This window comes from Pseudopodoces humilis, chromosome 20 (assembly GCF_049639895.1).
Source record: "Pseudopodoces humilis isolate 2021_Gansu_Grassland_sample_001 chromosome 20, ASM4963989v1, whole genome shotgun sequence".
Classification (NCBI taxonomy): Eukaryota; Metazoa; Chordata; class Aves; order Passeriformes; family Paridae; genus Pseudopodoces; species Pseudopodoces humilis.
In genome coordinates, this window is record NC_142219.1 from 10684887 (window position 1) to 10710317 (window position 25431).

Here is a 25431-nt window from a genome sequence, read left to right on the forward strand (position 1 = left end):
AAAACATCTGGAGATTTCAGTCAAAAGGAATAAAGCTATCTTTTCAAATTAACCTCCAGTGAATTGGATGGGATTATTAAACATCCTTCTACTAATCTTTCACTCACCATGGAAGCCTATTTCACAGTCAAACAGAAGTGAAAGCCCAAAACTCTGCTGTTTAAACTTCAGTAATAACAGACTATTACCACAGTAATAGATTTCATGAGGTTAAAGTTGCACTTAAATATGCAAAACTCCTACTCTAAATAGCACAACCACTCATGTGACCTCTATCCCAAGCCATCACAAAGGCTGTAAGGTTATAAACTTGAACACATAAAAAAGCCAAACATGTATTTTTTTCTCTCTCTAGGGCTTTGGGACTAGGACTGGAGTCATCAACATATGAGCAGAAGCAGAGACTCATTTTGTAATGGGTCTCTGTAATTCAACATGTGAGCAGAGAAGCAGAGACCAAAATCTTGCAGGGGAGCTACTGCTGTTTCTTCATAAAGTGCAGGATTCAGGGACATTTACAATGCAGAGCTGGCACCTCTGGATTTTATTTCTTAGCTGACCTGAAAGCAGATAAAACCACTGGCACACAGGTACTGTGAAAGGCCTCTGTCCACAGGTGTTTGTCTGAAGGCTGTGGGAGGAATTGTTTATTTTGGGAAGTTGCCCTTTCTTTCCTGTGTAGAAAGGCAAATCTGTATTTTCACTGGGTCACACACACATGCCATAAGCATGCAGAGATAGCTTTTTTCATGACTGACATAGGCACGTGGACTTTTTTACATCTCTTTACAAAAGCAAAGACACTGTTCCTTTAAGTATGTTTACTTAAAGGAACAGGGCAAACCTTTGTTGTTATTTTGGTCTTGAGTTTGCCATTCTTTTAGATTGTTAAGGCTCCAACTGGTAACACCATGAGGAGGTAAAAAGCCAGGAGGAAACAAAGGCTTAATAAAATTTCACTCAATACTTGCACTTATTTCTTTAGTATATAAGGATGTGCAGTTAAAACACTGTGCATTTGACCAACACCTGAGGTAGGCAGGCCAGAAGAAAAACTCTATTTATATGACCTCAATTTTATTTTCTATTTACATGACCTCAATTTTATTTCACTGCCATTCAGTGAAGACAATACCAAATTTCACAGATACTTGTTACTCCATCCACTTATCCTAAAACAAGAAATCTCACCACAAAGTGCCAGAGAAAGGATTTCCTAGTGGAAATAAGGCCATCCTGATACACAATGTTGCAACCACACTATGAAGTCTCACATAGGGCTGTGGAAATGTGCAAAGGCAGAACTGTCTCTGAAAAGGGGAAGATTTTGAGATACAAGAAGTCCAGGCCATCTCTGTGTGCACTCCTGGTCTCTACTCTCCATCTTCAGGAAATGAATGCATGCAGCCTGCAGAGTTTAATTCTCTTTTGGTTTATTACTATTTAAAAATCAGGTTTTGTATCCCCTTCTACAGAGGCTTCACCTTCCAACAGAACATACAAAAAATACACACAATAGAAAAAAAAAAAAAGATAGGTAGGTAAGTTGCTTTATACAAACAGGTCCCTAAGAACCCAAAAAGGCTAAAACAGGCTCGGTTTCAATAGAAGCAGGCCCATAAATAGGCAAGAGACTTCATTCAAGTAGGGAAAGAGTCATCCATCCTCACCTAAGATCCGTTCTTGCTCCACTGAAGACAATGGGAGGATTCCCAACTTCAGTAGAAGCAGGATTGGGATTCATCAGAGCCAATGGCCAACTTTTCTGCTCCTTCCCTTCCAAGGCACTGTCTCTTCCATATGGCGTGCAGCCAGGGATAAAATACCAGTTTTCCTGGCTCATCCCACACTCATGTTTCAGTTGTTCACTCTACAAGACATCTAAGAACAGCCTTTTATTTTCTCTCTTACTCTGGTATTTGCACTAATTGCAGCAAACTTTCAGATTACAACAGTACCGAAGAAAAATTCTGAGCCCAAGAGCAAGGCTTGGTTGATTCCTTAAGAGCCAGCAGTCAGTCTGAAAACTTTGAAGAGGGCATGTAAAATTTGCCTGGAGAAGGCACCAGTTTGTAGACACAGCAGCCAAAAAGGTATTAGCAAGCATAAGACTGATTTATTATAAAATCACTTACCCAAGGTCACTATGTGACTGCAGGATGCTCAAGAGCATTTATGGCTGCCAGTGGCTGCATGAAGTGACTCCATGGTCCACATGGAACCCAGGAGCTGGGAGGGAGTCACTGGAACATCAGTGAGACTCCAGTTACCTCCTTCCTTCAGCATAGGTCAGAGCACTTCCAGGTCTCCAAAACTGCAGTACAAGTATGGAGGCCACCCAGGAAAAGCTTCATTCACATAAACCCTGAGAGCAGATCAATAGTGCCAGGCACTCTATAAATTAATTTATATATCACACCTTTCAGGAAAAATGTAGCCAAATGCTTGTTTAACTTTGCATTACACCTGAAGTCAGTGAGGCCAAACATTTGTAAGAGTTCAGCAGCATAGTTGTGCAGCACAATTTAGCATGTCACATTCTTACCCAAAGGTTATCATCATCTCATCTTACAGACAGGAACACAATACAGGAAGAGGCTAGAGATGACACAGGGTGTTCATTCTTGGCAAGCAGGCCATCACTGCCTGCCACCACAGAGTGCACAGCTGTGGTTTCTCACTGACGTGCCATAACCATTCCAACCATCACCACAACCCCTCACAGCCAGGGCTCCTGGGCTGCATCACTGACTTACGCCATAGCACTCTTGAAGTGGTACTTTCTCTTTTTTCTGTTTAGCCAAATAGCTCCCTGCTTTGTTTTACAGCCAACAGTTATTTGCAGAGTTGCACACCTCTGAGCAGGCAGCACACTGCACAGGATGAGGGTGAAGGCAGCAGGCAGTCAACACTTTGCCAGTGCTGGTGCTGACTGTAGCAGTACCTGTGCCTGCAGCCCAGGAGCACTGCCTGGTCCCTCCCTGTGCTCCCAGGCTCAGTGCTCTGGAACATGCTGCCTTCTCACAGGGACAGGGAGCTGCAGCAGATTGGGCTGGAATCCACATCTGTTCCCAAGGGCTCATTCACAACAGCTGAAAGATCTTGTTTTGAAAAGCATGTTCAGAATGAAAAAACACGTCCCTTTCAGGAGACACTGGAGCCTTCCAGAATCTGTTTCTAAGTTTTCCTACTGGTTTTTTTTTCCCCCTCTTTGCTCATTTGTTTTGTCCCTCAGGGTAGAACTGAGAGCCTAAGCTCACAGATTCACTGTGAGCTTCTGGTCTGTTCAAATAACACTCAGGTATTGTGCCCAAGAAAAAGGTGAGCAGCACTAAGCTGGCTTAATTTACCTTTGGGTATTGATGATGCTGTTAAGGTATAATCATAATGCTGAAAAAGCCAGCATATTCCATGATGTTGTCTGGCACTCGCTCTCAGACGTTCTGCCATGGTGACAATTGAAAATATTTTATTATTTTTGTGAGTGGTAAAGAAAAGCCTTTCCTGTTTCATTACTTAGAATTTTGGTGGCTGTTTTTTTACTTTGTCCATTTATCTCTCATGAAACCCAAGGAGAGCTCTTGTTCTCCATTCATTCTTCCAACACTGAAGTCTGGAGTTCCTTTGAAGTTTACTTTGGCATCTACTTCCTCAAGCAAGCACCTTAAAAAAAATTAAAGCTGAAAGTGGTACCCCACTCCCGACTCAAGACGTAAGTTTAGATATTGAATTCTAGGAACAAAGATTTAGTGAAAAAACAAGACACTAAAGTTACAACAGAGCCTACAAAATCTAGGTTAGCTTTCATACTAGCAATTCAATTAGTTGAGTTATAGACATTCAGTTACACAGCTCTTCTATTCAAGTCATTCCTTACTGCTGACAGCAGTTGAGGGAGGAACAATAATTTCAGGGAATACATGGGAAATAACAAATATTCCCTAAGTCACTGGCACTCAAACAGGTCTAAAATTGTGACTGGGCATTTACAATAATTCAAAAGATTGGCAGGAAGACCAACTCCACACCATCTTAATAGTTCTAGGCTTTAAAAACCAAAAAAAAAAACATCCCCCCAACATATAATACTTTGCCCTACTATAATTAAGGCACTGGATTGAGAGAAGGAAAATTCTGTGTTCAATTTCTGGTTCTGCTATCAATTTCCCATATCATCATGGGCAAATCACTTAGGATTGAGAGCTCACCATGTGTCAGGTGAGCCACACCATTTGCACACATTTAAGACATGACAAATGCAAGGCTGTGTCACCTAATTCAACTCAGTATGGAATAAATTCACTTAAAATTGCTTCACCTTGCATTTGTTCTGGATTAACATTTATAAATTCAGGCAACAAACAAAGCCTGAAGTTTGTGCCTCCACATTTAATACAACACTTAAGCATGCATGCAAGTGGTTTTTAGTCCTTTATCTTTCACTCATTCTCTTATAAGCATCTATTCCATTCTTGTCTGTCTTTATTTAGATTATGAATATCTGAAGATGTTTTCATCATACTTAATACACAAGGCTCTGAGCCTCAGATAAGAGGTTATGGGACTCCTATAATACAAACAAATACTACAAGTCTGATTATATAAATTTGCATGAACTGAAGTTTCCTTCTTGACATGTGCAGCAACTCAAACACTGGCTTGCAGTCCCTCCAAAGGGGAAGGCAAGGAAAGGAGAGTGGCCCAAATCAGAACTATCATTTATACACCAATTAAAAATAAAATGTAATAGCAACAAACTGCAGCTCAGGGCATGCTACATACCTCCCTTTGAACTCTGAACTGTGAGGCTGAGTTTTCAGCTTGGATCTGTCTCATGTTCTATGAGAAACAGCCATTTCCCAAAGTACAGAATAAAAAGAATTTGCATGTAGATTAAATTACTGCCCAGAATGGAATGGTATGCCCCCAAAGAAGCAAAAAGCACTGAAAACACACCACAGCTAAAGATCTGCCCAACCTCCTACTGGCACTAGCCTGCACCAGCCTCCTGTGTTGGTACAAATCTCTCCCATTTACACTAGGATGATCTAGAACTGTCATTTCAGGATTGTTAACCTCCTGCCTAATTGTTTCCCTGTCCACTAGACTGAGAAGTAAGTAGTTTTCATTCAATGTATTCATGACAACTTAGTAAGCATTTTCTTTGACAAGCAGAATACACAGTGTTTTAGAAGGCTTCGTTTACAGATAAAGGCTTTTGTTTCACCAGGTCAAATTCTGTAGCACTCAAAATTAAATTCTGATAGAGACAGCCAAAATTCAACCCACTTGTAACGCTAAAGTCAGAGAGCTAAATGTAGGATGAAACTATTCTGTACTCTGGACTTAGCTTTTGGAGTTGAATTTTATGACTAATGCACCTTCTTTGAGTGCATATAGGAACACTGGAGACAAAACCTTCTGTCTTCCAGCAAACAGCCTCAGTTCAACAGAAATATCCCTTGTGGATTAATTATGAGCTATTAGTAAATCAGTGACTGCAGCTGCCCTTGCTAATCCCAACAAATTGTTACGCTGACTGGAAAACCTGCTCTCTCCTGATTTGCTTGGCAGCTTACAAGGCTGTCTCAGCACTAGATTTGTAAGGTATTTTAAAATGTTTTGTCACTTTTTTAAGATGTTCTGTTTTTACCTGTCTGCTAATCTTACCAGTACAACAAGAGCAATTCCATGAAGCTTTAGTGGTGGGGTTTGTTTGTTTCACTGGTTTTTCCTTTTAAATGAGGCTCATACCTATTCCAGGATTCTGGGAGGAGATGACTGGAGAAGAACATGTCCTTCAGTCTCCCAATACAGATTAATAGCAAAACATCAAGTCCACTGCAACATGCTCTCAATTTAGAAAGTGCTGGTGCTATAAAGAGAAAGCCATTGATTATTCATCCTTGATTTATAATAGTCAAGAGCAAGTACAAAAAGTAGCTTCTTACAAGAGGGAATCTGGGTCTTCTAACTCTGTAGAATTTAGAATGTCATTGCAAAATCCATATACTTACAAAGGGCTCTCTAATTCTAACATAAAAACAAAATGGGAGTATCAGTTGAGCATCAGCTACAACGTTTGAATTAGAAGCACCTGGGCAATGCAAGCTGTGGTAAAACACAATTTGTGTCTCTGTGCACGTTTACACAGACAGATCTCCTGCAGCTAATGAGAACCTGGTCCAAGGAGGCCTGTCCTGCTCCAGCACTATATTAATGATGGACATAGATATTGTTTCTTTCATGGGATGCAAGCTTGGTGCAGGACACGGGCTCTTCAGAGTCGCCTTTAGAAACATTCAAGACACAAAGCAGTTTACCAAATCACTGCTAAACCTTTGCTCAATAACCCTCTCAACAATTGTGATGTAGAGAAGATTCTTCACAGATACAAAACTGAGGAATAAATTCAGGAAATGTGACCTTGAGCATCAACAGCAGAACCATAATTAAAACTCAGAGTATTCCTAACTCCTAACCCTGTGTTAAACAACATTTATACCTGGGTTTGGTACATAAAACCATGACTAGTTACATGGAAGGAAAAGGAGGGTCATGAAAGGATATTATTTCTGCACAAGTGGTATTTTCAGATTAAATGGAATGTCCAACAGCCTGGAGTGCAGCTTCTTTGCATTTTGTAATCAATTAATTTCCAAAGATATGCTGTTTGCAATTCCCACCTCATTTGTAAAAGAAAGGAGTAACAGTGGCTTTTGCAAACCTGACTACAGACAGATCAGGAGAGCACAACTGTGGCCAAAAAGCCCAGCTCACTGAGAATACAGCACAGTGCAGAGTGGGATTCACAAATTATTTACTGGCTCTCATTTGCACACCTTTTGGACAGGTGGCTAAATTGCTCAAAAACCAGACAAAACGAGGGGATGCAAAGTAACATACTAACTTCTTTAATAGAGTCCAATCCAATTAAACCAAAATCACTCTGTGAACCCCTGGGTTTATTCACACTAAACAAGTCAGTGGTACATAGTGTTAACCCGATAGCTGATCGTGTTCATCCCCTAGGTCCCCACATGAAAAATGAGCACCAGTCAACCAGACTGTAAGGATATTTTTCCTTCCTTTTTTTTTTTTTCTTTTTTTTTTTCATAAAAACTATTTCTTTCATAGACTTAAAACAACCAACTAGCCAAGTTATTAATTATGGTACATCTAAAAAAAAAATTAATACTAACCCTAATGTGACTGCTGCTTTATGAGTGTTCTGTGTATCGCCTTAGACTGGCTTTTCAGTAGCAATTCACTACAACAGGTCCTAAAATAATAATAATAAAGAATTAAAAACCTGACAGCAAGTTTAATGGTCAAAAGTAATAAAAACAACCTGTTCTGAAAGGTGATTTTTTTCAGCAGTTCAGTCCTGCTGCAGCATTCACAGCCTCACAAAGGCAGAAGGGGTTCAAATTCTCTCACCTTCTTTAAATGTTTCTGGTTTTAAAAGGACAACTGCATTGTAACCTGCTAGGAACCATGGGGCATTTTATTCAACATTATATTCAATAATGGGTCTGTTTTTTAAACTTACTGTTTTTCTGGGGGAGTTTAGGGAGGGCAGGGGAATAGAGGGAGAACAAAATCACAGCTCCCTGTAGCTGCAGCTCCCGAGGTGCCTCGGTTACTAGGACTGTCTCCTTCTCAGACCAGTGCTGGTAACTTTTGATTACTCTCGAAGAACACAAAGAAAACACCAGCAGCAGCCTCTAATGCTCCATTTGTTTTGGGTCATATCTCCTATTCAAGGCCACCATCTTCTGTAATTTATCAGCTAAAGAAGCATTTTCTCCCTCTCCCCAGTGAACGTTTAAAGGTGGGGTAGGGCATGAGACAAAGAGGGAAGCTAAAATGAATAAAAAATTCTTAGCTATAGAACCAAATTTCATTATTTCCTCTTTCATTCACAGCATCTTATCATTATAGCCAGACTGCTGCTCTGTTTTGTTAAGATCCAACTGATCTCATTTCCCCTCTGGCCCCATTGGTTGCTGGTCGACCTCTGGATCCACTAGGGATGATGCAAATGCTGACTGGACGATCTGAAACCCAAACGACTCCAGGAGAGACATGTTCTGTTGGGGTGAGAAGGGGGATCCTAGAGCAGGACCCAGGTCCCCCAGTGGGCCACCAAGGGCCCTGACGTGAACTTTCTGTATGTGTTTGTTCAGATAAGACTTTGATCTGAAAAAGCTGCCGCATTCAGGGCACGGGTACTTCTTCTCTCCTTCCGTCTCCATTTTGTTTTTGCTGACTGCCAGGTCACACGAGAAGGACCCATTGGTGCTCTGTTTCTCAGGAGTCTTGAGGTCACTGGTGTCAGAGAGGTCTCCATATGAATCAGAACTCTCAATCGGGTCCGAATGTGAACATTTCTGGCCTTCTACGGGAAAAAGAAAAGAGAGAAGTTTTCAGAATCTTAGCTCCCAAAGAAGATATTTAACATGCATTAAAATAAATCAGATTGGTTACCACCTGATGACGTTAATGCCTGTCACAACAGAATGATACACACTTAACATAAAATCCCTCATATTCTAAAACCCTTTCCAAACCACCAGGCTGCTATCACAGCAACAGCTGGGGTTTCATTAGGGATTTGTCATGATACTGAATGCAACCATAATGGGTCTCTGGTTTATTCACTTCTTGAATCCCAAGGATGTCTCACAATGTTTACACCTCAGACACTACAAAAGGACAGACCTAATGATGAATTTTCAACTGTGCAATTCACTTGCACACTTCTGAAATGCTGTTGATACTTTGGGGGAGAGCCTAGAAACTTCATGAAGCACAACAGGCTGCAGCAAGATGTGAAGAAACCTGGAAACATTCAGCAAAACAGCAGTGTGCTACTGCAATTTAAGAAGTGCAATTTCCTTTAGTCTCAAGGAACTCTTTTTTACAAGTGCAACACTGTTAGAAGTTAACTTCACAACCTAAAATTGTTCTATCTTTAAATACTGCAGTGTGAAACAGCAGGGAGGTTAGGGATGTTTCTAAGTTATTTGGGTATATGTCCTGGCAAAGCCATTGGTATGTTTGGAGTCTTCCCCATTCTCCTCTGGCATTATGCCAAGGAAATTTGTCCACACTTTTTTTGCTCAGTGCATGTGAATGAGCGTGAGAAACCCAGACGTGCTCACTAAAGGAGTCTCTGAATACAAACAGACTGTACCTACTATTAACTCTAAGACACCAAAGAACCACTTGGCACAGCCCAAAAGACAGATCTGCTCTGGACTCAGCATTACAAACCTAACAGGATATGCATGAAATCAATACACCACTGAGCTGGAATAAATCTCTTGTTAAGTCAGCACACCACCCAAAACTAAAGGGCTTCTTAGTAACTCTATCAAGACTTCAACAGAAAAAATTACACAACTCAAGGTTTCTGCTGGCACACACTTTGTTTAACCCAGCCCACTGTGTTCTCCTGGGCAAGAAAAGAAACAGAACAACCATGGCTTTGAAGAACTTTCTGTTGTTTCACTTTCACCGGGAATACTGACAGCTCAAGCCAAGAAGCAAAAAACTATTCTACACAGGTAAACACACTGCTTTACTTATTCAGAAGTTAAATACTCCTCAGCTATGCTTACAATAACATCTTTTTCTCTGCCCCCCCAAGCTGAATGAATGTCAAAACCAACAAGAAAGCACCAGTACTATTATCACCCTTTACCTCTCCTCCCCAATAACTGCATTTAGAAGTGTAAGTTTAGCTACAGACAGCTGGCTGCATGTACAGTATGGTTCCTATTAAAACCAGAAACGGGGTTTGACTGACGCGAGATTCAAGCAGAGTGGGACTAACAAACTTGCCCTTGGGCGAAGTTCAGATGCTGACTGCTCCAAGGAAGATGCTCAAGACGAACTAACATGACTTTTTCAATCTTCCAAATTGAAGAAGCTACCAAAACTTCACATACTCTTCTGTGTCCATTTCCTTCCTCTAGACCTGTTAAATTTGCTATCCAATGACAGGTATTACATCCTACGTGATGCTATGGACTTTCTCTGCATCTCCCTAAGCTTCTCTCCAGTATTTTACCTGTCCTTCCTCCCTCCCCTTTCTCGTGCCCAGCCCAACACCCCACAACACAAAGTTCTGCACAGAGCAGCAAGGTGCAGAGCAGCGAGTCTCTTGCCTTTGATGCCATAGGTCCTGACGCAGTGGAACGCTGCTCCCCCATTCGGGATGGACTCCTGGTGCCTGGAGACCTGGGGAAGGGGAACACCGTGGTGGGTTTTAACATGGACCTTTAAGTAGGAGGCAGAGGAGAAACCTAAACAAGATAAAAGGAGATGAGATCCTGCCACCAGCAAAGACACACATCTGCCTTCCCTGTTCCTTAATCTTTCTCTTGCTCCTGCTCCCTACTGCAAAGCTGCTGTTCCACCAGCTCCCTCTGACATGCTCACATAGGAGTCCTGTCATCGTCAGGCAGTAATGCAATGCACACTTTTCATCAGACTGAGTTTGCTTTTTGTTAGTCACAAAGAGAGAACAGCCTCCTTAAAAAACAAATTCTGTGTAAGCAAACCTAGCAGGTGACATGAACCTTTCAGGAAAAAAAGGCAGAAGAGACATCATACAAAAAGGCACCTATGTCTCTTCACCATTTTGGTGCTGGTTTATTTATTTCAATTAAAAATGCTTTCTTCATCTGATAATACTTAGGAAGATAGCTCCAATTAGTTGATTTTATGCTGTTAAGATCTGAAGGAATGCTTTCTAGTAACAACCGTCGTTGCTTTTTAGGGCCATAGGTTCTTTTCCTTTAGGTTTCTAGCACTTATAGTGACTTCTAGAAGGCAGAAAGCTGAAACTATTGACTTTTTAAGGTATACAGTTTTGCTCTATAGTAATTTTTGAAAAACATTTCTTGCAGTTAGCTCATCCTGAGTTTTAAAAAGTATACTAGAACTCATATTTTGTCTAGAATTAACAAAAAGTATTAAAAATAAATTTCACTATTTTTATTAGCTCTGATATGTAAGCGCCAAACACTGAAAATAAAAACATATATATATATATATCAAACAATTGATTTCTGAACAAACCACTTTTTCACTTTTGTGCATGTGCTTTTTAAAATGTTTTTTTAAAGTCTCACAAATATGTTGTTTCTCTTTAATGCAATAAATTATCTCACATATACTTTGGAATGTTTTTAAATTCAACCTCAATAAAATCTGCAATTACTACTAGTACCTTTGGACCATATATGAGGCACAAAGAGGACAGAGTTTTAACGACTTCCTACAGAGGTAAAGCTACCACCACCAACCAGCTTAATTTTCTATTTTATTTTGAACAGAGTATTATGGCACTTTCATGTTAGAAACATTTTCCACTAAAAACTAAGAACACAACACAAGGTTCACCATCAGAGACCCACAGTTGCAGGTTCCCTTTCTGGAGAGAGAAAACCCAAGCCCTAGATTTTTTTAAACCAATATAGCATTTACAGCACAAGTCCTTGCAAGAGAACTTTCAAAACAGTATTTTGCTTAAAGTATGAATAGATATTCTGCCATAAAGCCATTTTTGTAGTGATATAACTGCATTTACATTTGATAATATATAATAATATATTAGGAAGGCCGCAAACCAAATACTACACACCTCTCTGGGGTGGATTTTCTGATTGCAGCTGCTAGTTTCAGGTGCTGAATTTAATAATGAATGTGGCTTTACACTAAATTTCCCTGTGCCTAGCACACAGAATATCCCTCTATCCTGACTTTCATCCAGGGGTTATTAAGAATTATATATACAGGACCTGCAAAGCAAGAACTCCACAGCAACCTGCTGAAGGGAAAAGGAGCAGGCTGCTGAGAATGAACAAGAGGTAGTTCCTGTGGACCCCTGAGCTGAAGACAGAAGTACAGAAAAGTAGATACATCACAACTGAAGAAAACAAGATCATACCACTCTCAAAACACAATGGAGCAGAATCACCAAGGCCAAGTCATCCAGGGAATTAAAGTAAGGATATTATCCTCTGAAATAATGCAAGACCTACCCTCAGACACAAAATGTTGCATTGAAAATCTCACTGTGCAACAAGAGAACATATTCTTACAAATACAAAAAAAACCCCACTGTAGACCTGAAAGAACAATCCTCTGACTGGTAGAGAAAAGGGCACAGTGTACAGATAATAATGGTGACATTCCACCTATGAGGTACTTTCCTTATTTCACACGTGTGGCTAATAACCACATGCATGCTGAGATCAACCTCTTTGATGGAGCAATGCATTAAAACCTCACTGCCAAGCGTTATAAAAGGACTACATGCAGGTATTCAGTGTTTTTCTACACCACAACTGACACAGGAAAATCTGAACTTTTAATCTCTGCACACAGTATTTTTTCTGAACTCTGCAGTTCTTTTTGTAGAGTACATTGTTTTATATAATGAAAACTGCTGCGAAGTGTGTTAACTCCCCTTTATGCACTTGGCAGATGAACATGTGAGTCATCAACTTCCATCAAAACCATAAGAATGCCAATTGCTTCATGGGAAACTGTTTAAAGAGAGATGTTTTTGGGGTTGTTTTCATCCTAATTTTTTCCTGAAGCACGTAGCACTGGTCTTTTTATCTCCACCAGACTTTAATTACGAATGCCTGTCCTAGGAAGATGGGGGTTCATAGACCATAATCCTTCATTCTTAAAAGTCTCTTTCAGAGAAAAGTCAGACTAATCCAGAGGATAAAGTGGCAGTGTTTTCCAGAGAAGGAATGTATTTATTACTTTACTCATACACATCCCTCTATTTTGCAGGGCAGATTATTTCTTCATACCAGAAGAACCAATATTAAAAATATGTATAGAGAAGAAATTATCTCCTTTATATAAATGGGACCTACCCCTTGATCTCTTAGATAAGATTTATAAGGAGATAAACTGTAGAAATAATTGCAGGATGCTCCTTGTTCAAAAATTGTAATTTGGATTTAGCTGGAACATAAGGAGAATGTGCCTTGCTTTAATGGACTCTGCCACCATGAAATGTACAAGAACTCATCGTGAAAAATAAATTCTCATTTGCGATTGGAATATTTACCCTTTTCCTAACTAATTTGATTCTGTGAAACAAACAATCTGTATGTGTTTGAAACATAAACCCAAACTTCTGAACTGTACGTGTTATTACTAAGTATCAGCTCTAGACCTGCCAAAGTCATTAATCTCTAGAATTCTTTGAAAAAGCCCACACAAGCAAATAAAGTTCCTAAGGATGGTAATAGAAGATTGTGTAACAACGCATCAGGAGCATGTCTTCTTTATTTAAACTGATTAAAGAGAATTTGTCTTAAAAAGTGAGGCTTGAGGATTAGTTTTTTAAGCACAATTTAGACAAATTCTTTAAGAAAAAAACCAAAATGAAACAAAATACCAAACCAAGAAAGAAAAAGAAAAAGAAACCAAAACAAACCCCAAAATCCCTGGGAAAAAAAAAAAAACAACAACACAAAACCCCTCCAAATTGCTTCACTGTTTCCCTGATTTAACAAGATTTAATTGTTTCCATGATTACTCTAAGCATAAAAACCTCAAGTAAGGAAACAACCTGGATAAAACATCAAATCACAGCTCATAGTTCCTTAAAATTATACTGCCACATTGTAAAAGAAGTATGATAAACAAATAAGCCACGTGACATGGCAAACCATTGACTACTACTTTCTGCCAGGTGCTGAGTTCCATCCACATCTCTTAAACCCATTAAACCTTAAAAACTACGTAATACACTTCATTAAGTTCCACAGAAAGCCTTCAGCCCAGCAGGATAAACTGAGGAAGTCTAAGCTCTGTTATTAGCACTGGGAGTGTTGAGCTGTGTAAAGTCACCTTTTCATCCACTTTTTTTAAGTGGCCAACATCCAAAATTCTCTCCACAAGCAGCTTGAGCTTGTAGAGCATTCTTGCTTGACAATTACTATACCCAGAGGCTGACAATTACTATATCCAGAACCAGCTAAGTTTCAATTAAAAAATACATCAGCATATTAGCCAAGGGAAGAATAAACAAAATCACACTGCACAAGCACCTCAGCCATGGCACAGCTGTGATCAGGTTACTGTGTGTGGCTTCTGACTGCACCAATGCCTATCAAACAGGTATTTCTAATTCAGAAATTTTCCATTAGACTTCATCTTGCCAGGCTCAACAATTTAAAAATTAACTGTTTAAAACACTAAGCATTATACTTCGATTCTAGAACATCTAGGATTAAAAATTCTGCTGTCATTGATCACAAATCTATAATCAAAATTTACAGCATAAAACGAGTTTACAACACAATTGTTTGACAAATCCAGTCTGTAGCTTCCCCTTCCTATGAACTTTATCACTTCCTGTTAAACATTATTCATAATTACATTTTAAAAATCCTGATGTGAACTGAAATTCACAGCAGACAATTCCCACAACTCCCATGAAATACACAAACTGTAAGAAGAAAGTAGTTGCTTGAAGTTTGAACCTGTACAACAGGTTCCCTATCATTCTACAGCAAAGTATATATTTTACTTAAATTGCCACTGTACATTTAGATTTGTAAAATGTGAATAAATCACTCAGTCATTTTATTGTTTGAATACCGGGTCTGTCTTTGTCACACTGGCTCCATTTCTGAAGAGCTGCAGTGACATCCACTGGTAGTTAAGTTGAAATTCAAGCTTACAAATCGTGGGAACAAGACAATTCCTCCCAACCCATCTGAGTTTCTGTTTGACACCACATTCAATGGAAGGAGAGCAGGATAGCACCTGGATCTCAAACAGTATAATCCATGTTGTTGTCACAAAAAGAATCAGGATAAGCTTAAGCCGTTTTTAAGAAGCCAGGCCTTCAGCTGAAAAGGAGGGCAAGCTTCATTTCACACCATCTACCCAGATTTTCAACCCAGATGCCTTTTCCACTCACACTCATAACATCACTTTCAGGATTCACAGGCTGTTCAACTAATGGTAACACCTCCCTTGCAATTTAATGTCTCATTACTCATCAACTCCAAAAGCTCCCTGTACAGTCTGCACATTAAACAGCAGAGCTTAATTTTTTCAAAAGATTTCACCTCTCTTAAACTAGAAAACAGAACACATGTCAGGAAAAAACCTCAGAAAAAAAAATATCCCAAAACACAGCAATCTCTTCTAACACCTACTAGCAATGTATACCTGTGCGAGCCAAAAAGGCATTCTGAACCTGTGAATTAATCCCTCACAAAAAAGTCACCAATAAGTCAAAATAATTTTTCCAGCTTGCCTTACATCCCACAAAGCCTAAATTTCCAACTCTCTCCAACTGAAGAGTACCCCAAAGAGATGGAAAAGCTTCATAAGCTTAGTCATATGGTTTAATTTTACATGGTGCTGCACAGAACTGGAGCTGGACTCGGTGATTTTTATGGGTCCCTTCCAACTGTGAAAAGCTGTATTTGTACAAATAAAGGTAAAGCACATTTCTAGTGCTCTTTACAAAGTATGTTTTAGAAATATACATTAGTACAAAACAGTTTTTTGTGTTAAGAGGGAAAAGCAGCTTGACTCTATTGCACCAGGAGGTTAAGACTTGGTAATATAATGTAGATTTATGTTCAGTGTATGATTTTCAATTTAATGTGCATTTCAAGATACAAAAACATTTTTCTTCCAAACTGACTGCAAGAGCTTAAATCTAATCAGGTATAGAAAAACAAAAATGTATGTTGAATGGCAGCAAGGCAACTTATCATGGTTATTTTGTATAGGGATCTGGCTATTTAGCAAATAAAATTTGATTCAGATTTAAACCGAGTTTCTTTGGGAACTATCTGCCATGTGAAAAGGCTAGACCTATACTCCATCAGTTTCAGGGTTAAGTAGTCAGTAGGAAAGGCAGAGTATGTACACAAATAGGGTACAACCTCCTCCTGTTGCAGAGTCACGCAGCCTTACAGCTCCCCTCAAGGGCTGTCCCATCCCACTGGAATAAAAAAATAGTTTCTTCATTACCTCGGTTACAGATAGTGCAGAAATTGCTTGGTCCTTCGCTATGCTTCTTCAAGTGATCTGCCATATATGCTGCTCGCAAGTACTTCCCACACACCTGGCATGGAACTTTGTCTTCGTGACATGCCAGGTGTGAGCGCAGCCGGTCACGAGTGGCAAAGGAAGCATTACAAGTCTGCAGGTATAACGAGAACCATGTGATTCATCAACTCTGCTAACAGCACTGATATTGTTGAATATATTTAGTATTCTTTAGAGTAAATACCTTAGATCCTGTGCAAACACAAAAAATGACATGATGCACAAGCCTTTTTCCCCAGATAAAAAGTTCAGAACGCCAATGCATTGCACAAGATGTAATGCTACTACTCAAAAGAATTAAAGCAGCAAGAAAACAGCTCTGATACACTACAGACAGTAAAACTTACACCAAGATAGACTTGTAAGGCTTTAGCTCCTTTCTGAGGGTGAAGATACTAAAGTCTTAAGTAATATTTAACAGAAGAAATAGCAGAAGCCACCTTGCTCCATTTACAGTAAGTTCTGCCATTCCACTGAGCCATTCCAATCACTTTAAACTACTCAAATGTCCTCTCTGTCATTTTCCTAAATTCTATTCTTTGATGAGATAAATCTCACTTCAGTACACAGAATTCTTTTGGAGTGTGAAGATACACAAAGAAAGGATCAGAGAATTATCTGGGATGACAATGACAAGAGACAGTAGAAGAGTCATCCTGGTATCCACAGCAGCAGTGCAGACAAACTGTAGAAGTGAAGCCTCAAAACTGAGCAGGTATCAAAATAACTGCATGACATTGTAATCTGTTTTAACTTACCCCTGGTCAAGGTATCATATTCCCCTTACTACCACAAAACAAGCTTGATTTCGCATAATATTGATTCTATTTTCCCACTTTCCAGCTGAAATCTGTCTGATAAGTGAAGGCTCGCTCCCATTTTTATAACTCCAGCAGTGGGCAGGCAGGCTGTGCCCACAGCCTGTTACAGTGGCCTGCCAGTTCTGAAAGGCTTGCTCTGTCCCTAATGTGTGAAGGGAAATAAATCACCAGCAATATGCTGCACATGGTATTACAGTCTAAACCATTTCACAAGTGCAAGAAAAGCAAACATACATCAGAATGACCAGACCAAGCTGGAGCAGTGACATTCAAGAGTGTACAGTGTTTTGTTTATACCAACTTCATATAAAATAACACAGTTTTAAAAGCTATAACCAGAATCCCCAAAGAAATAATATGAGGCTGTTCAATGTCTTGGGAACTGGGTATAATCCCTATTTTTAAATATCAGTGTGTAATCAAATCACTGTTTCAATAGAGACAAGACTTGTTAAAGTAACAATCTTTGTAAAATTCCAAAATTATAATTCAAGTAAGTGAAATTGATAATACAGAAGAGGATAACGTAATTACATAAAATTCAGTTAAGCAAGAGCTTAATCCAAAAACCATTGAAGGCAGCTGAAAAGCACCTATCAATTTCAACAGGCTTTACACTCATTCAATCCTATGAGATGCTTAAGTGTGGAAAACTCCCATGGAGATGACGCTGCTCTGCAGCAAGTACAAGACTTAACACCTCAGAGGATCAGAACTTAATGAAATTTAAAAGGCAACAGTAAAATTATCTGGATTTCTGCGACATACACAGTTTAATTAGGCCCACCAGACAGAGATTTATAAATTACAAGTATTGAGGTTTAAGAGGCAAATTCTTGAACATGAAAGATTTCTCTTCCTTTGTAATCTCAGTACACAGCGCTGAGCAAAAGAGGTGCAGCTTTCACTTACTAAAGCGTTCTTAGAGGTAAGCACTCTCTTAAGGCAGGATTGCAGCCCTGATACTAATCAATCTGTTTGATATCAGCTAAAAATATATGACTGGACTATCAACAATGACAGCCAAGAGATCCATCATCATTAACTCTAAAGCTATGGAGCTGCAGGAGGGTCCATACCCGAGCACTGGGAGTGCATTAGCCGATGAGAAGCAGACCAGAGACAAATCACATAAATACAGCGATGCCAACGTAAAACCAAATCTATCCCACAGTGAACTTAGCCAGTTGAAAGCTTAGGGAAAAGCAGTATAATAATTTATGTGTTTGATTTTTCACTGTTGCTGCCGAGTTGTGTAAAGCTCACCTTTGGATAAGCTATATATAAATATATCTGCAACAAAGCTTAAAAACAATAAGTCCAGTGGAGAAAGCAAGAACCAGTTTAGCTGAATCATAACAATGGGAGACAGGACTAGGGTTAAAGAAAACCCCAAAGTTAATATTCAAATAGTTAATATTTATAAAAGGTATAGAGAAAAAAAAAGTTTTATTTTATGAAAGATGTGAAGTGCTAAATGAGTGCTAAGTATTTATCATTAATTGTTAATCACAGAAGAAAACTCTCCAGTGCTTTCCTATCAAACAATGCACAGGTATATAAATAGATCAAAAAGAATATATAAAGTTTAAAAAACATTGTTTAAGAAATACCTCTTGAAGTTTCAACTTTTCTATGGATGTGGATGTCTCTGAGCTTATTCCATGGTGGCTGCCATTTTCCTGCTAATAGGCAGGAAGTAAGAGAAATTAGGACAGGAAGAAACTCATTCTGCATTGAAATCAATGGGATACGCACTGGACTTGGGATGCCAATTAAGTTGTGCTTTAATTTAACCTGTATTTTTCTTTTTTAATTAATTTGCCACAACAACCTGTCTTGTCTCTGAGAGGAGCAAACTTCTTTTTTCTCCCCTTGTTCTTTTCACGTCTACAGATTTTCAGATCACTGTTTGCTCCCAAACTGCAGCCTGACTTTCATACATGGACACGCCAAAGCTGACAGCTTCACCCCATCCCGTGGGGTCAGTAACTGAGCTGCCCCATTCTGGCCACAAAACTGACTCACTCCTTCTCCTATAGCCAGGACTCAACTGTCAGACTGGGGAAAAAAAAATAAATTCACCAGTGCAACCATCCAAGGGAAAAGATCCAGAGTGCCATTTGCCCAGACACCTGGACAACTCCTTGGATCTGATTTTTCAGCTGCTTTGGCTCTCTGGAGATCTTCCCTAATCTGAGTCTATCTTAACAGTAATGAAAAAGCTGGAGTCAAGACTTTGGCATCAGGTACTAGAGGTGCTGGAAATTAGGATACTTGTGAAAGATCTGAGAAGCACAGCCATTATTTCAGGGGGATGAGTGTAGGATTACAAACTGAGCACTGAAAACTACAGCTGTTGCAGGGATGTTCAGATTAAAATTGTCCTGTTTCTCATACTTTATTCTGAAGTTGGGTTGACACCTTCCCACTTTCGTTTTGGTATTCCAAAGTGTACTGTGATGCCACACCAATGAAACATTACATACATATCACCGGTTTGCAAAGATACATAAGAGCTCAGGTAAATGGCCAGTTTGTTTACATCATAACAGAGCACAAATTCCAAAAATGCCATTGCAATAGAGGATTCTGGCGTGCTCTTCTGTTTACTGACAGGCTAATTCTCTTTTCCAGTAAACATAAACAAAGCATGACAATAACAGGAATTTTCAACAGGAACTCAAAAGATTCAAAAAGGATGCTCAATGCTGTTCAGGCTGCTCTCAGGGGGAGCTAATTTGCCAAACAAAATCAGTGGAAAAAGAGAATGGAAAAAGGGGAAACAACATGCCAATATTAAGCTGTTTTCCTTCTTGGTGGCCAGATCCTGTGTTAGATATATATATAATGGAACAGATGTGTAACTGGTTATGAGATAATCACAGGGAGAACTTTATCAATTTATACATCAGTTTTCAGATTTGAAACAAGTTTTGAGTGACTGCATCCCTTCTGTGGTTTCTACAACGTACAGCAGATCTGTGCATATTCAAGAAGACCTTCTAAATCTGATAGGATATTACAAAGCATTTTCTGCAAAGACACACAACAGGTCATTAACAAATTTTCCATGCCTTAAGATTCATGAAAAATTAACTTTGCAGGGCTAAGCAATCAAAAATCAAGAACAAACCAAGCCTGAAGGACAATCTCAACTCTGTCCTGATGATTATAGACTAGTACCTTTTAACTGAAATGAACAGTGCATACAGTATCATGGCACTTTAGACAACACACAGTAAGAAAGACTGCTCTTGGAAAGTGCTATCACAAAATACAAGTGTGCAAGGAAATGGCATTGAGCTTGGCTGTGTCATCTTAGCTTCCATGTTCCTTTACTTCTGAGCTCTTAGTGTATCCTCTGATTCACATGGAGTTGATATTTAATATTCTTAAATCAATGTTAAATTATAAAAGAATTGTTGGTTATCAGTTGGCAAAGGACAATTCATAGCTATCTGTTAATTTTTAAAGTGTTCATCCAGTAATCTTGGCATCAAGTAGCAAAAGACTGAGGAGTTCATGTTGGGACATAAACATCCACCATCAGTTCATCCATAGACCCCTTGCTGTCCCCACACTGTGAATTTTTTTTACGAGTGGAATTTTCCAGTTTGTATAAATCTGTAACGCATAAAATCATCTCAAGAAGCTTGAGCCAATCTAAGGCTTTATCTAGGACAATGTGACAGCTCTATGGCCCGAGTTTCAAATGTGCTGGGCTTTCACAGATCATATGGATGTCAACAGAAACCTTTAGATGGCTCCAGCTGTCTAGAAAACTTCTCAGGATTCTTAAAATTTCAAAATGTATCGATACTCTCACAATTTGAAGGAAATATAAGTGTGTCAAAATGTGCAACAATGCAGATCAGGAGGCAGCAATCATGTAGGATTATCTAAGTTCATAAAACATGGTTAAATATTTTAGAAGAAAAAATCCTCTAACCTTCACTGTCTTCAAAAGAAAAAAAAAATAGAAAATAATCTTGCTCCTGCTTCTTTAAATAAATATTAAATATTTATTCAGAAGCCAAGCATGGAGATTGTTAGCCCAACAACTGTCTTGAAAGTTTGTCCAACATCTCTCTGACGGCAATGTGTGATGGTGGAAACTGATTCTCAACTTTGTTTTAATTGATACTACCAGGCACCTTTTAAATCTCTCTATAAATGGATTATAAAATGTCTTCCTTCATTTGGTCTTTCAAACCTTATTAACTGTAAAAAAACTATATACAACATTATGACATTGTACAACAAAGGATACTGTGATGCCATTATTTATATTCTCTCTTAGATAAAAAAAAGCTTCCAATTTTGCTCAGTGCAATGTTCTGACAGCTATGCAATGTAAAAAAGTAGTATCTTGACAAGTTATAATAATTACAATTAACTAATTATTTATTGAAGTTATTCTAAAAAAATTAAGTCAGCATTGGAGCCTCCTGATGGCAACAACTGCAATTTAAAAAAGAGGGAGGGAATAATCAGTGACACTGACTCCAAGCCCAGGTGGCTGGATAAGAGATCCAGGGTGAGACTGGGACAGCACAGTAGGGAAGAACATCTGGTAGAAGGGGGGGAGGCAGGAGGACCAAAGCTGTAGATGAGGCAAGGGGGGACAGGAGGGAGGTAAAGCAGATGTCACTGTGGAACACTGTTCTTTACAAACATTTATCCCAAATCACATATACACAGTATTCCTACTGATACTTTAAAATTGTCTGTACACATAAATGCAATGCCAAACATTATCCACAACATCAGTCTGGCTCCTACCTGACATTTGTGAGGTCTCTCTGAGGTATGCACCTGTTTGATGTGTCCATTCAAGTGGTCTGGCCTTAAAGGAAAATACACATAAGCAGACTTAAAACAAATACTAAAAATAAAGTTACAATTTTAACAAGAAAAGGAAAAAAATCCCAGTGCTGTATCTATGACAAATGTAGTGATATTTAACTTTCCAAGAACCAGATCACCAACAACTGGGACTCTACCTTATGTACCCTCTCCAACTTGCTAAAAAGGCAGCATTTTCTCCTCAGGAATAAATCATGACTCAATGATCAGAGGAAGCAGGAAATACAAATTATGATTTTCAAGCCTGCACATCCCCATCCAAAATCTTATTTAGACCTTAACCAATCAGGCACTTTGATTTACAGTTGCTTAATATTTGAAAATCAGACCCTTTTGGTTTATGTCCTAAACACAGATGAAAAAAAGCCAATTTTAAGCATCTCTTGCAAAAAAAGACTATCTGAACTCTGTTGCTGTGACACATTTTCCACCTGCAAGATGAAAAAATAGTCCTAATTTACAACTTGGTAGGGAGACTGCATTAATACAAATAAAGTGCTCTGAACATTCCAACTAGAAGGTGCAATGGAAGAGCAAATTATTACTGTAAAAAGTTAGACCATTCTTCACAACCAGCAAAGCCTACTTGGAAGAAGAAAGGACTGAAGAGCTGCAGATTGTCCTGGTGGGAGTTTCTCCTAGTGGGAAGAAAGCTTTTCATTGTATGAGACCAAAACTGCTTGGAAACAACTTCTCCACCCTCTCCTCCCCCAACTTCCCCGCTGCACCAATGAGAGGGCACGGGATGGAATTCACGCACTGCAGACAGAAAATAGGCTGGACTTTGCAGTGAGGCTCTTACACCCGATGCTCCAGCGCTGGGCTGGAGCGGTGTAACCGGACAGACTGGTTGGGGTCCTTCTGGGTACCTCAAGCCCAGCCAGCTCACGTGCTGCGCTACTGAATATAGGAAAGGACACTAAAAAGAGACATCACGCTTCCAACTTCCTCTGGCTGCTCCTAAGATTGAATACTGAAACTTAACAGTCTCTGGTTTTCATTCATACTTCGGTTTTACAGATACACAAACGGTCTTGTTGTTAATTTTTGTAACAGCATTCCGGCCTGTTCACATTAACTTACTGAGGAAAATAGGAACTCAACATGTATTTCTCACTTCCCCTTAATGACAAAAACCTTTCATTCAGCAACAGCAGAAATCTTTAAGTGTCAGTAAAAACAATAAAACTTGGCACATGATCCCAGATAGTGCTATAAGAAAAGTACTTTCACTTCCAGCCACAGATGAAATTTTCATTTTGTGACCTTCCATCACTGAATCTGCAGTCCTTATGAAGATGCATCCCTAATTACTGCCGATTTAAAAGAAGAAGGGGGGGTGGGGCTACATTTTCATAATTTATTTCAATAAAAGAAAGTCCCTCTAACAAAAAGAAAGCAGGGGCACAGTTCCACAATTTACACAGCCTGGTGGCCTTTTGATTTGTTTTGAGACCTCAATTCCTTCCCTCATGTTAGAGCAAATCAAGTGCTGTAGAAAACCGACTGCTGGTACAGAAATAGCAGTGTATGCATCCCCCTCCCCCCCACTACTTCTACACTCAAAGTGAGCGGCAAAATTCCAAAAAAGTTTCAAATTCATTTACTCAGACTATAAGATACCACTAACACAACTACGTGTACCAAACTACTTATTAAATTAGCTCCCACAAACAGCGACAACAAAAAATCAGCAACATTAAATGCACAGATCTTACGTATGTTGCAGGGCAGAAACAGGATCCCCTTCAGAAGGATGTAAACCCAAAGGACACAAAGATCATGTATTAAAAGACACTTGATGCTGCAGCCTTTGAAATCTCACCTCTTCCTTCACATTTGGGTGATAAAAAACATTACGAACTAAGAGAAATGAAGGGAAGTTAAGAAAAAGAAAATTTAAAATGGATACGAGAAAAATAATAATCTTGAGATGTATTATTTTGCACTTCAACAGCACCTTCAAACTACCTACACATCAGCGATCTCAAGACACTTCTGTGAGGCAGGTAATTATTTCAATACCCAGTTCACAGAAGAGTCATTTGAGGGAGAGAGACCAACTGATTTGCCCAAGGACACGCATACAACCAACTCTGGGACAAAGCTGGGAACGTTAGCCAGAAGCCAGCTGACTCCCAGTTCAATGTCTTAATTACTTTTAAACCCTTCCAAGAGACTGCAGAATAGCATCCCAGAGGAAATGATGGAAGTCTCACTCCTTGAAACATTTTAAAGTGGAACAGTCAAACTATCCTAAGTACATTTCCAAGAGATAGAAAGTCAACTTTATAGGTCTCTCTTTGTGTCAATGGTCCATACAAGCATCCTCTTACCTGGAAAAGCCTTTTCCACAGCTCTGGCAGATGTAGGGCTTTCCCACAGAGCCATCATGCGATCGAACATGATAGGACATCCTGTCTTTTCGCTTGAACCGCAAGCCACACACCGGACAAGAGTAAGGCTTTTCGCCAGAGTGTGACAGCTTGTGCCGATTCAGGTGGTACACATCCCGAAAAATCTTGCCACAGATCTCACAGGCCACCTGTTTCCTTGTCCTGCTTCTTTTTCGAGGTGCATCGGGGTCATCCTGACCAGGAACACCGTTTTCACCCAGTCGTGGGGGTGGGATGTCTATGTAGCCCAGCTGTAAGCTTGTCACCCCATGTTGAGCCTCGTGCTGCCGAAGACGATTAGCATCCGTGAATACTTTCCCACAGAGACCACAAGGCAGGATACCAGCCTCTCGCAGGCCCCCTGGGGTACCAAACATCATGGAGTCCAAGAGATTGGCTTTACGGGGACGCCCTCTGCCCCTCTTGGTGCTTAAAGTGGGGGCACTAGCAGCAACATTCTGGAACGGTGAGGCCAGCAGCGGTGGGGACAGAGGTCCCGCCACCATGGGCAGGCGGTCCACACCCTGCAGGACAGGTAGGGAGGATTGCGCAGCCGTGAGCGCAGCCCGCGTGGCCTCGTCTTCAGGCATGCCAGCAATGCCATTGCCATTGGGTGCCAAAGCGGCACCATTGGTCATGTCAAGAGGGAAGCCGAGGTCAGCAGCCCCCGGACGGAACAACATAATGTCAGGGCGTGCGGGGGGCACGAGGAGCTGCACGTTGGACTGCTTGATGACCTCCTGGCAGATGTCGATCACGGAGCGCATCAGTAGGAACTTGGCGGCCGTCATGAGCTCCGGGAAGCTCTCCAGCCGCACCACGATGCGGGACGTGTAGGCGAAGTCCAGGATGTCTCCGAACACCTTGGAGCTGATGGTGTGCATCTCCAGCTCCCGCCCGCCCCCGGGGGCGCCGCCGGCCGCCGCTGCAGCCCCCCCGCCCCCCGCCTCCGCCGCGCTCCCCTCCGCGCCGCCGCCGCCGCCACCTGCCCCGTCGCCGAGCTGCGCGCTGAACACCGACTCGAAGTACTCGCTGCAAGCGGCCAGCACGGCGCGGTGCGCCGGGAAGCTCTCGTCGCCCACGCGTAGGAGCACGACGCAGAAGCGGCCGCCGTTCTTGCGCTGCTGGTTGAGGCTGTGCAGCACGTCGGCGCTGTGCCGGCTCACCTGGTAGGTGTAGCAGCCCGACGAGGGGCCGCAGGCGGCGGCCTCGCTCCCCCGCTCCAT

At 40.4% G+C, this 25431-nt stretch overlaps 1 protein-coding gene across 3 annotated transcripts; it reads right to left on the reverse strand.

The window, feature by feature from the left end:
- Window positions 1–1542: 1542 nt before the first annotated feature.
- On the reverse strand, window positions 1543–25431 carry PATZ1 (POZ/BTB and AT hook containing zinc finger 1). 3 transcript variants are annotated; one of them, XR_015774280.1, is made up of 7 exons: window positions 24146–25431; window positions 21726–21789; window positions 18554–18625; window positions 16042–16213; window positions 10176–10313; window positions 7203–8401; window positions 1543–5875 (listed from the first exon to the last, which is right to left on the reverse strand). XR_015774280.1 is itself a non-coding variant. In XM_014253748.2 (6 exons), the coding sequence occupies exons 1-6, from the start codon at window positions 25429–25431 to the stop codon at window positions 7983–7985; spliced, it is 2151 nt and encodes a 716-aa protein (XP_014109223.2). In that variant the 3' UTR covers window positions 6942–7982. The 3 variants fall into 3 exon arrangements, 2 of the variants coding, with proteins under 2 accessions (XP_014109223.2, XP_005524506.2); XM_014253748.2 differs by lacking the exon at window positions 1543–5875 and having other exon boundaries at window positions 6942–8401; XM_005524449.3 differs by lacking the exons at window positions 1543–5875; window positions 18554–18625 and having other exon boundaries at window positions 6942–8401.

What these genes read in the sequence shown, in the direction of transcription:
- PATZ1 (XM_014253748.2), bottom strand. Translation starts at nt 25,431, where the DNA reads ATGGAGCGGGGGAGCGAGGCCGCCGCCTGCGGCCCCTCGTCGGGCTGC. An exon ending in TGTGGAAAAGGCTTTTCCAG is followed by an intron (nt 21,790 to 24,145) that starts GTAAGAGGATGC and finishes TTTTCCTTTAAG; the next exon opens with GCCAGACCACTTGAATGGAC. An exon ending in AAAAGTTGAAACTTCAAGAG is followed by an intron (nt 16,214 to 18,553) that starts GTATTTCTTAAA and finishes TTATACCTGCAG; the next exon opens with ACTTGTAATGCTTCCTTTGC.